The following is a 12,903-nucleotide window of genomic DNA, read 5'->3' as shown; positions in this document are numbered from 1 at the left end:
CTCTGACATTTATTATAAAAATGTTTCAGTGGAGATAAAAGACTTTATGCCTCTGTCAGAGTTGGGTGCATGCGGATTTCCTGCGGCTCATCTCCTCCGAACCGTTGGCCATCCACATGCTGCCACATATGCCACATAGTGTCTGAATATGGCACCATGCTATGCATCTATTCTCCTTTACGAGGATTCAGGTCAAGGAAGTCCCTAGGAATGTTTCTAAGAAGGGTGATAGTAAAAAAAAACTTCCCCCAAACATCTAATAATGCTGATAAAAGAGCTTGTAAGCATTTTGCATATTCCGCCAAGGCTGCAGGACAGCAGCAATGACCAGCCCACTTGGTAAGGAGCTGCCATCAGTACAATACAAAAAAGGATTATCTGTAGAACAGGGGCACATTTATATAAAACTTAAAGTGTAAAGTTTATTGTTTTAGTATGGGCAGTGTCAGGAAGAATATTCTAAAACTGGAAGCATTTTGTCGAGATTTGGTTATTGATTGAATCTTTACAGAATTCTCAGGTCTTGCTGGTGAGAGCGGGAGTTCACATGTTCGCAGTATGTGATTTGCATACATGCAGTCTTGTGCCTATTGTCATGTTTGGATGGCACCAGTGTATCACACCAACCTGGGAGATCTGGGGGTAGATGATCACAGCGCAATGTGAATCTCAGATCTTCCATTTAGCCTATGTGTTTGGATTCCATATTAAATTAATTTGGTTTCCTTTGGTGCTGAAGAGGTTAACAACCCTTTCTATGCAGGTCAGAAACACATAGCTCCATTTCAGCTCCTTCTGATCTGGTCATTAACTCTTCCTATAGAACTTGGCCAGACCCTCTCTGTCTTGCAAGTGAAAGCTTTGCTTCCTTGCTCTTTGGAGACGCTGTGCTGAATAGGAGTTTGTTGTTGCTATTGAAGATTCATCTTCCTGTGCTGTGTGCTTAAGCTAAGTAACTGAAGTTTTGGAGTTGGAGTTGTGGTGTTCGGTAGTTTGCTGTTGTATGCGGGTGTTTGTTTCCTAATCCCTTTTCCCATTTAGTTGAATTGAATTATTGAATTGTAAAGTGCTGCGGAATATATTGGCAATATATAAATAAAAATTATTATTATTATTTAGTCTATTATTCCCAGTCCCTATCCTCCTCCCTATTGTTGGTTAGTGCGTTTGCATGATAGATGTTTTCTGTTACTCTGTTTTGTCTTTGTGTTTTCTTTACATTACATTTCTGTTCCATGCCTCATGGGTTGTGAGAGGGGACAGTTTAGGATTTTTACAGGAGCATAGTAAGGTCAGACAAAGGCCTCTCTACCTTTAAGAGTACCCCTGGGACAGGGATAGTTAGGGCCCCAGCCCTAGGGACAGTTTGAGGTCACTCTTCCTTACTGATGACCCTCACAGCATGGCATTGAAGTTCGTAATACAAGTGAATTGAGCGAGGACGTCTAGTCAAAATGTGGCAAGATTATGGATATCACATACCTGCAGTTACGTGAGAATCCTGACAGTAGGCGGTGTGCACGCTGTAAGGATTCAGAAGTCTGCAGTCACTTAGAGTGACTGTAGACTTTCCTTAGAAGATCGGACAACCCCTTTAAATCTTCTGTTTTAGCATTGGGTTCCTTTTTAACGACTTGTATGGCTTTACCTATTTAGTTGTAGGAATTGACAATCTTTGTCGACTTATGCTAGTTACATGGGTCACTAGTTAGAGAGACTTTTGCACTTGTCCTCATTCCCCTTTCCTATGAATACAGCAGCACAAGCCTGAGAGTAATCTGATCATTATTTTTTCTATTTTCTATTCTTTGCTGTGCTTTATTCCATACGCCAGCAATTGTAATGTCACTGGTGTCTTTCCAAATAGGTCATCCTCTGTAGAAATTCCTCAGTGTGCCTTCCAGAAACCGCACTGCATTTCCTTCCCGTCCCTTTCGGGCGGAGATATTCATTGCCCTCATTTCACCTCTGAGGCCTAAAGCATGTTTATAGCATGTAAAGAAAACAGGAATGCATAATTGTGTACGGAGAACTGCCGCCTAATATCTCATGAAGCCTTTTGTAGCAAAAAAGATTCAAAGCACAGGCAGATTGTAGTTCTGATTTTGGCTTTTTCCTTTGGTTTATGTTTATGCAAGAATCACATTTTTTAAATGATTTATTGTTTTAGGCAACTTGTTCTTATTTTACAGTACAGAACTACTTAGCTTATGTACAGCTATAACTTATATCTAAATGCAAAAAAAGTGTAGCATTTGTGTGAAGTATTGTGTTATGGATCCCTCATACTGAGGGTTGTATTCTGGTTTAGAGATACAGGAGAATAGAATACCAAATAAAAAAACATTTAAAGGGAATATGTCACCAGGATTTTGCTATCCTATCAGAGAAAACACTGAGCAAAGCTCCAAAAAAGCGACTAGTCCCAGGTAAAATCAATAATTTTGAATTAATGAAGGAGTAACTCTCCGAAACGGTCGTTGGGGCGGGTTGCTGACTGCTGGAACCTTGCCCGTCATTTCATCAGGTAATTCTTGCTTCTCCTGTTATTTTGCTTTCTAGGCATCATATATCTGTCGAACTATGGTGTACCATCACCCGTCATCTGATAAGGACCTGTGTATTTATTTGTTACTTGATGGATGGAGCTTGAATAAGACATTTTTTTGGCGGTGCATTCTTATTTGCCATACATTGCCATGCACTATATGCACTTTGTAATAATTTACAAATTTAAGGCATGTATTTCTTGATATTACATAGGTTCTGATTAACCCCTTCCTGACATCCGACGTACTATCCCGTCCACGGTACCCGGGCCCGTATGACCGTGGACGGGATAGTACGTCTACCGCGATCAGCGGCGCCCACGTGGTGAGCGCCGCTGATCGCGGCCGGGTGTCAGCTGATTATCACAGCTGACACCCGGCACTATGTGTCAGGGGCGGTCACGGACCGCCCCCGACACGTTAACCCCTTGCACACCGCGATCAAACATGATCGCGGTGTACCGGGAGTTAAAGGGAAGCATCGGGAGGGAGGGGGCTCCCTCCGTGCTTCCCTGAGCCCCCCACGGCAGCGCAATGTGCAGCGCTGCTGCGGGGGGCTCCTATCCTCCAGGCCCCCGAATCCAAGATGGCGATGGGGGCCTTCGGGGACCTGAGGAAGCTGGCTTCCTCAGTGCCTGCAAAGCGCAGGCAAGAGGAAGTCTTCTTCAATGCCTGTGACAGATTGCTGATCTGTCACAGTGATCTGTGATGTGACAGATCAGCGATCTGTCACAGGACAGTGATGTCCCACCTGGGACTATGTAATAAAGTAAAAAAAAAATTAAAAAAAAATGTAAAAATAAATTAAAAAAAATCGCCAAATAAATTAGAAAAAAAAAAAAAAAAAAATATTCCCCCAATAAATCCATTTTTTGGAAATAATAAAAAAAAAAAAATAAAAGTACACATATTAGGTATCGCCGCGTCCGTAATGACCAGCCCTATAAAACTGTCCCATTAGTTAACCCTTTTAGCGAACCCCTTAAAAAACAAAAATAAAAAACGAAGCAAAAAATAATGATTTATTATCATACCGCCAAACAAAAAGTGTAATAACGCGCGATCAAAAAGACGCATATAAATATCCATGGTACCGCTGAAAACGTCATCTTGTCCCGCAAAAAACGAGCCACGATACAGCATCATCAGCGAAAAAATAAAAAAGTTATAGCTCACAGAATAAAGCGATGCAAAAATAATTATTTTTTATATAAATAGTTTTCATTGCATAAAACCGTCAAAAACATAAAAAAACGACCTAAATGAGGTATCGCTGTAACCGTACTGACCCGAAGAATAAAACCGCTTTATCAATTTTACCGCACGCGGAACGGTGTAAACGCACCCCCCCAAAAGAAATTCATGAAACGCTGGTTTTTGTTCATTCTGCGTCCCAAAAATAGGAATAAAAAGCGATCAAAAAATGTCACGTGCCCGAAAATGGTACCAATAAAAAACGTCAACTCGTCCCGCAAAAAATAAGACCTCACATGACTCAGTGGGTCAAAATACGGAAAAATTATAGCTCTCAATATGTGGTGATGCAAAAACTATTTTACAATAAAAAGCGTCTTTTAGCGTCTGACAGCTGCCAAATATAAAAACCGCCATAAATAGTAAATCAAACCCCCCGTTATCACGCCCTTAGTTAGGGAAAAATAATAAAACTAAAAAAAAGTATTTATCTCCATTTTCCCGTTAGGGTAAGGCTGTGTGCACACGCTGCGGATTAGGTGCGGATTTTGTAAAATCCGCAGGTGAAACCGCAGGTCAAAAGACCTGCGGTTTTACCTGCGGATTGCTCTGTGGTTTTGTCCTGCGGTTTTTCATCTCCTCAATAGAGGAGATGGCAAACCGCAGGAGAATCCGCAGAAAGAATTGACATGTCAATTCTTTCTGCGGATTGAAAACCGCAGATAATCCGCGCGGAAAATTCCGCACCGTCTGCACTGCGGTTTTTGATTCCCATAGGGAATCATGGTACTGTACACCGCAGCAAAAACTGCTGCTGGTCCGCAGCGGCCAAAACTGCTGCGGAACCGCAGCAAAATCCGCAGCGTGTGCACACAGCCTTAGGGTTAGGGCTAGGGTTAGGGCTAGGGTTAGGGCTAGGGTTAGGGCTCAGATTAGGGTTAGGGGTGTGTTGGGGTTAGGGTTGGAGTTATAATTGGGGGTTTCCACTGTTTGGGCACATCAGGGGCTCTCCAAATGCAACATGGTGTCTGATCTCAATTCCAGCCAATTCTGAGTTGAAAAAGTCAAATGGTGCGCCTTCCCTTCCGAGCTCTGCCATGCGCCCAAACAGTGTTTTACCCCCACATGTAGGGTATCAGCCTACTCAGGACAAATTGCAAAACAATTTTTGGGGTCCAATTTCTCCTGTTACCCTTAGGAAAATAAAAAATTGGGGGCAAAAATATCATTTTTGTGGAAAAAAATGATTTTTTTATTTTCACGTCCGAGTGTTATAAACTTCTGTGAAACACTTGGGGGTTCAAAGTGCTCACCACACATCTAGATAAGTTCCGTGGGGGGTCTAGTGTCCAAAATGGGGTCACTTGTGGGGAGTTTCAATAGTTTAGGTACATCAGGGGCTCTCCAAACGCACATGACACCCGCAGACCATTCCATCAAAGTCTGCATTCCAAAACGTCACTGCTTCCCTTCCGAGCCCCGACGTGTGTCCATACAGTAGTTTTCTCCCACATATGGGGTGTCAGCGTACTCAGGCCAAATTGGAAAACAACTTTTGGGGTCCAATTTCTCCTGTTACCCTTGGGAAAATGAAAAAATTGGGGACTAATTGATCATGTTTCTGGAAAAAATACGTTTTTTTTATTTTCATGCCCTGGCATTATAAACTTCAGTGAAGCCCTTGGGGGTTCAAAGTGCTCACCTCACATCTAGATAAGTTCCTTAGTGGGTCTAGTTTTCAAAATGGGGTCATTTGTGGGGGGTTTCCACTGTTTAGGTACATTAGGGGCTCTCCAAAGGCAACATGACACCCGCAGACCATTCCATCAAAGTCTGCATTCCAAAACGTCACTACTTCCCTTCCGAGCCCCGACGTGTGCCCATACAGTAGTTTTCTCCCACATATGGGGTATCAGCATACTCAGGACAAATTGGACAACAACTTTTAAGGTCCAATTTCTCCTGGTACCCTTGGGAAAATAAAAAAAATGGTGACTAAAAGATCATGTTTGTGGAAAAAATACGAATTTTTTATTTTCACGCCCGGGCGTTATAAAGTTCTCACCACACATCTAGATAAGTTCCTTAGGGGGTCTAGTTTCCAAAATGGTGTCATTTGTGGGGGGTTTCCACTGTTTTGGTACATCAGGGGTTTTCCAAACGCGACATGGAGTCCGATCTCAATTCCAGCCCAAAACGTCAAATGGCGCTGCTTCCCTTCCGAGCTCTGCCATGCGCCCAAATAGTGGTTTACCCCCACATGTGGGGTATCAGCGTACTCAGGACAAATTGCACAATAACTTTTAGGGTCCTGTTACCCTTGGAAAAATAAGAATTGAGGGTGAAAAGATCATTTTTGTGGAAAAAATATGATTTTTTAATTGTATGGCTTTATGTTAAACTTCTGTGAAGCCCATGGGGGTTCAAAGTTCTCACCACATATCTAGATAAGTTCCTTAGGGGGTCTAGTTTCCAAAATGGGGTCACTTGTAGGGGGTTTCTACTGTTTAGGTACATCAGGGACTCTCCAAACGTGACATGGCGTCCAATCTGAATTCCAGCCAATTTTGCATTGAAAAAGTCAAACGGCGCTCCTTCCATTCTGAGCTCTGCCATGCGCCGAAACAGTCGTTCCCCCCCACATATCAGGTATCTGCGTACTCAGGACAAATTGCACAATAACTTTTGCAGTCCAATTTCTCCTGTTACCCTTGGTAAAATAAAAAAAATTGAACCTGAATTATTTTTTTTATGAAAAAAAGTTAGATGTTCATTTTTTTTAAATATTCAAAAAAATTCCTGTGACGCACCTAAAGGGTTAATAAACTTCTTGAATGTGGTTTTGAGCACCTTAAGGGGTGCAGTTTTTAGAATGGTGTCACTTTTGGGTATTTTCTATCATATAGACCCCTCAAAGTGGCTTCAAATGTGATGTGGTCCTAAAAATAAAATGGTGTTGTAAAAATGAGAAATCGCTGGTCAACTTTTAACCCTTATAACTTCCTAACAAAAAAAAGTTTTGGTCCAAAATTGTGCTGATGTAAAGTAAACATGTGGGAAATGTTACTTATCAAGTTTTTTGTGTGCCGTATCTCTGTGATTTAAGGGCATAAAACTTCAAAGTTGGAAAATTGCAAAATTTTCAAAATTTTTGCCAAATTTCCATTTTTTTCACAAATAAACGCAAGTTATTTGAATGAAATTTTACCACTAACATGAAGTACAATATGTCACGAGAAAACATTGTCAGAATCACCGGGATCCATGGAAGCGTTCCAGAGTTATGACCTCATAAAGGTACAGTGGTCAGAATTGTAAAAATTGGCCCGGTCATGAACGTGCAAACCACCCTTGGGGGTGAAGGGGTTAAACCAACACACAAGAGACAGCACAACGACCATAAGTCCCAAAATAAAATATAATATTTATTGTTACAATCAAATAAAATCAGGTCTTAAAATTGGACATCCATATATGATATTTTTTTATGCATATATTGAAGAAATATACATATTAACATTAGATAAAAATATGGGCATACTATCCCTTATCAGACATACATCCACCTTGCAGTATATAATTGTAAAAAATGTGCAAAAAAATTGAAGATAAAAAATAATAAAAAATAAAAATATTATAACACTATAAATTGATAATGTGCATCATTATAAATAAAGTGCTTTGTATTTATATAATAAAATAATTGGTGCTAATGTAACTTATGTGAATAAATGCATAAGGTGCTGTGCTCAGTGCAAAATAAGTGTTAGTATGTCTATGCAGACCATACACTAGTAAAAACCCGCAACAGTGTCACAAAGTGATCTGTACATCTGCTAACCAGAAAAACAGTATATCATGATTAAAATCCAGACAATAAACAATGTATAACTTACAAAAATGTGCTATGTAGATTAATCCTGGTCTTCTGGGATAGACGCCCTGCCCCAACGCGCGTTTTGGCGCTATGCCTTCATCAGGGCAGGAGACCAGGATTAATCTACATAGCACATTTTTGTAAGTTATACATATCCTCCATTGATAATTTACTGCTGCTAAAACAGTCTGTCTCTGCATTATGCTGCTCTCAGAAAAGGTGGCAGTATTCTGGTGACAGATTCCCTTTGAGGGCTCATTCAGATGAACGTATTAATTGTCTATGTACTGTCCACATGCAAACTAATAGCATATAAAAAGCACACGGATCAATGCAAGTCAATGTGGGAGTCCACATGGATAATGTTATGCACAAACCACTGGTCTGGGTGTAAGAAATTGCAGCATGCGTTACTTTGATCTGTATTTGTAAAAAACAATCACCATTTGTATGTCATGCATTTTTGATGGCTTTATTGCAATTATAACGATAGGAAACTGTATTTGACCTTATTTATTACATTGTTCATGTAAAAAACTGATATATAAAACAGACATATAGATGACAATATGGATGAAGAATCGTTATTAAACAGGTTAAAGGGAATCTGTCAATAGGATCAACCCTCCTAAGCCATCTATATGGTCCTGTAGGTCTTCGAATTTTGAATACAATGATACCTTGACATCTGCAATCCAATGTCTTATTCCTGATAAACTCATATTTTTCTTAATATTTAAATGAGCTGTTAAGATCTCTGGGCTGAACTCTGATCTGCATGAGAATCTGTCTCCAGATCTTATTTAAATGAAAGGAGGAGTTACCAGTATGGGGCAAGTAGATCAGGAGAGCAGCCTGTCAGTCATTACATGTCTCACACTCCTTTCATTTAAAATAAGCTCTAGAGGCAAATTCTCAGGAAGATCTATTTTGGACCCATAGATCTTATCAGCTCATTAACATATACAAAAAATGTAGATTTCTCTGGAATAAGACATCGGATTACAGATATCAAGGTATCATTTTATTCAACTTCCTAAACTGTACCTGCATGCCCATATAGACGGCTTAGGAGGGTTGATCATATTGACAGATTCCCTTTAACAAAGGGCCTTTCTCGAAAAATGTGATACACAGCTTATGGTTGTTAGATTTCTGCAGATGGGAGGATGAGCCAGGGTATTATTCTGATTACTATATTAGTGTCATGATCCAGTCTGGGTTTTGTATCCTGTCTCCCTTTCCCGGTCTGACCATGTTAAGGGTTAACTTTCTATGCCTCGTTCTGGCACCAGGTCGGCTATTTCTCTTCACTGCATCCTGCAGGCGGTGTCACTTATAGTTTCTGCCTATGGCATGATTAGCTGACTCTGTGTATACACTGATTTGTCCGTTTGCTGTTGCTGACTTTGCCTGTGTCTGTTTTATTCCTCTCTTCCCGTTCTGATTCTGTATTCACCCTTTCATGTTATGGACTCTCTGGTATTTGACTTGGCTTGGACCCTGACCTGCTGTTTGTCTCTTGTCTTTGGCATATCTGCTTCTGACTGGTACTGACCCATTTAGCTTGGTTCTGACTCTGTGTTTGTTTATTCCTTTGGTACTGCGCTACAGACTAATATCGACCCGGCTTGTTTCACTATTCTGCTGACACCTGCTGGTAGCCTCGCTGCTGCACTGCAAGTCTGCTCTTGCTGTGTGCAGTCCTCCCTCCACTCTATTGCCATCTAATGGAGCTTGCATCTACCTGCATAGCAGCAGCGTGACAATTGGGAGTTGGAAACCAACTTTAGAAGGCTTCAATTCTGACCTTTGGAAGGATTTGCACTCACATTATATGAATGTATGCCACCAGGTAATCTGTATGTATTGACAATTGTTATATACATGGTGTCATTTCAGTGCCTCTATCTTCCTGTAATGGCTTTGAAGGGGCGGTTTCAAGAACGTACCGAGCACAGCTTGGTAAACAAGTGTGCTTCATTGCTACAGTCCGACTGGCAACACCACAGTTCCTAAAGGTAGTTGATGGCTCCTTTATAACTTACACAGTTTTAGCCTTACTAAGTGTAAAAAAATCACATTACATTGGATGAAGATATGATGGCTAAACGGCAACATCATTAGGTTTATAGAGCTACTTAAAGACCATTTTCACTTGTAGCGGTATGTTGAGGCTTGACCTTCAAAAATAGTCTTTTCACTTGAGTGCAGGGCAGAAGACCATTCTTCATCCACACTCTTGTGTCCAGGGCTACAGCTATTCCCAATTTCTTTGGTTGGGGTAGAGCTGTAGTACTACACATAGTAGTAGACTAATCCCAATCACTTGCTCTTGAGATATATTAAAGAAAAGATGTAGTCTTGTTTCAAAAATATAAAAAACTTCTTCAAGTTGCATGTACAGTGAGAGTTGCATTAGTATTGCAGGTTTAGCCCATATATCCTGTGATAGTATTCAAGCTATTATTTTGTGAAATGAAAAGAGAAAATTGATTTTTGTTTTAATTTCTAGGAAATGTGTACTGTGGAGGATTCATTTGAAGAATTTACATCAAGACACAGTCTTGAATGGAAATTTCTATCTCTCGATCACAGGCGAGTATAATCCATGGGCCACAGCACTTGTACTTGTGCCTAACTGTACCTGTAACCTGTCTCAGTAGAAGGTTTCAGATGCCGAATTTCTGTTTTCCAGCACTTGTGCATTTTTACAGCTATATCTGCATTTTGTAATGTAATACAATAATAGTTCTAATTATCTAATGCTAGAATACGCACCATACATGTATAAATAGAAAGAAAAAAGCAAAATCCCTATAAGCATTTGTTTTCTTCTTCCATACAGGGCTCCACCAATTATAGGATACTTACCTTTTGAGGTTCTTGGAACATCAGGATATGATTATTATCATGTAGATGACCTAGATATATTAGCCAAATGTCACGAACATTGTAAGTGCTCTCATCATAGTATATATGGAGTAGTCATGACGTCTACATATATAGTAATTTGTGGGATAGCTTTGAAATGATGTATTTTTTTTTCACTGAAGTTTTGACGTCTCAGTTTACTTAGGAGTACAGTAATCAGGCTTACTCTTTGATTGGCAGACTTCTATGCAAAAATGTGCATATAGAAATAGCTATCAATTACTCTAGGACCGCCCGCTGGACGCCACAGAATAGATGATAAATGAATGATTGCTGGGGGTTCTGAGATGTAGAGGTAGTGCCATACGTTAGCATCATTCAAATCATTGTGCCTGAAAAGAAGTGTCTGACCACATATGGGGTATTGGCGAACTCAGGAGAAATTGCCTAACATATTGTTATCCATCCTAGTAGAACTTTTAAGAACAATATTTTAATGGAAAAAAATAATTTTTAATTTCCGCGGCCTAGTGTTAGACAATTCTGTGAATCTGTGAGTTTAGAATGCTTATTACCCCCCCAGATAAATTCCTCAAGACGTGTACTTTCCAAATGAGGGTCACATTTGGGTGGTTTCTGCTCTTTTGGCACCATAGAGGCTCTTCAAATTCCTGCCAAATCTGTGCTGAAAAAGTTAAGTAGGGCTCTTTCCCTTCTGAGCCCTGCTGGGTGCACAAACAGTTGTTTTCCTCCAGATATGGGTTATTGGTGTACTCAGGAGAAATTGCACAACAGATTATATGGTTTATTTTCTACAGGTTGGGTCATTTTTATGGATACACCAAAATAAAATGGGAATGGTTGGTGAGGTGACCCAGATCGGCGCCCTGAATTTGCAGAATGGGCAAAACAAAAATTGGAACAGGAAACTCAGTTTACAAAGAACATTATGTTTAGTGATGAGGTAAACTTTTTTGGGTGGTGCAAGACACCCTACGCAAGAAAACTGTCACCATTCCCATTTTATTTAGGTGTATCCATATAAATGGCCCACCCTGTACCCCTTCTATTACCCCTGTGAAAATGAATGATTGGGGCTAAAGCAACTTTTTTTGGGGAAAAATTAGATTTTTTTTGTCTGTATGGCGCAACTCAATTCTGTGTAGCACCTGCGGGTTCAAGGTGCCTACCAAACCTCTAGATAAATTCCTTGAAGGTTATAGTTTCTAAAATAGGGTCACTTGTAGGGGGTTTCCAGTATTCAGATACATCAGCACCACATGATCTGTAAGGCCGGTTTCACATTAGCGCATTTTCAGCGCGCGCACGGCCGGGGGTAGCTCCGCCCCCGAGCCGGCTCTCTGCCCGGCGTGCCCGCCCCTTCCTTGTAGCGCCGCCTCCTAGCGGACAGCGGCGCCTGCGATCGGCGCACCCTATCTTTAGCATAGGGTGCGCCGATCGTGCGCAGGCCGTGCGCTAGTTGCGCTTTGACCTGCGCTGCGCACTTTTGACGGCGCGCCGTGCGCGCCAAAATCAAACTTTTCGGATTTTGGCGCGCACGGCGCACCGTCAAAAGTGCGCAGCGCAGGTCAAAGCGCAACTAGCGCACGGCCTGCGCACGATCGGCGCACCCTATGCTAAAGATAGGGTGCGCCGATCGCAGGCGCCGCTGTCCGCTAGGAGGCGGCGCTACAAGGAAGGGGCGGGCACGCCGGGCAGAGAGCCGGCTCGGGGGCGGAGCTACCCCCGGCCGTGCGCGCGCTGAAAATGCGCTAATGTGAAACCGGCCTAAACGTGACAGTGTCCGCAATCTATTCCAGCCAAATTTGCGCTTTAAAAGTCAAACAGTGCTCCTTCCCATCCCAGCCCTGCCGCGTGGCAGAAAACAGTACTTTTCCATCACATATGGGGTACCGGTGTACTCAGGGGAAATTGCACAACAAATTGTATTGTCCATTTTCTCCTGTTACCTTTGTGAAAATGAAAAATTTGGGGGTTAAAACAACATTTAAAAAAAATAACATTTTTAATTTATATATCTTAAAGTTATAACATTCCATACATAACCTGTTTGGTTTAAAAAGCTTACTACACCACTTGATAACTTCCTCGAGGAATTCAGTTTTCAAAATGGGGTCACTTTTGGGGTGTTTCTGCTGTTTTGGCACATTAGGTGCTTTCAAAAGCTTTAATAAACTTCTTTAATGTAGTTTTGAGGACTTTGAGGGGAGCAGTTTTTAAATGGTGTCACTTTTGGGTATTTTCTGTTATACAGGCATCTCAAAGTCACTTCAAAGGCGATGTGTTTCCTACAAAAAATGGTTTTGTAAGTCTATAGGGAGAAGATTAAACATTATACCTGAGCTATGATTCAGACGTGTATATAAACAGTATATGTTGAAATTAGAT

The 12,903-nt window shown here is 41.1% G+C and overlaps 1 protein-coding gene across 3 annotated transcripts in view; it reads left to right on the top strand.

Moving 5' to 3' along the window:
- The window catches only part of NPAS2 (neuronal PAS domain protein 2), a 168,080-nt gene that overhangs the window by 97,647 nt on the left and 57,530 nt on the right, over positions 1 to 12,903 (top strand). For all 3 annotated transcript variants that reach the window (XM_073590461.1, XM_073590460.1, XM_073590462.1), the window contains exons 8-10: positions 9,523 to 9,641; positions 10,136 to 10,218; positions 10,469 to 10,575. In XM_073590461.1, coding sequence (XP_073446562.1) covers positions 9,523 to 9,641; positions 10,136 to 10,218; positions 10,469 to 10,575 — 309 coding nt within the window. The remainder of the gene's footprint in view (positions 1 to 9,522; positions 9,642 to 10,135; positions 10,219 to 10,468; positions 10,576 to 12,903) is intronic.

The sequence above is a fragment of the Dendrobates tinctorius genome, unplaced genomic scaffold, assembly GCF_039654945.1.
Source record: "Dendrobates tinctorius isolate UK_male_01 unplaced genomic scaffold, ASM3965494v1 ptg000117l, whole genome shotgun sequence".
Classification (NCBI taxonomy): domain Eukaryota; kingdom Metazoa; phylum Chordata; class Amphibia; order Anura; family Dendrobatidae; genus Dendrobates; species Dendrobates tinctorius.
The sequence above is the reverse complement of the archived record's forward strand: the minus strand, read 5'-3'. Positions and strand labels throughout refer to the sequence as shown.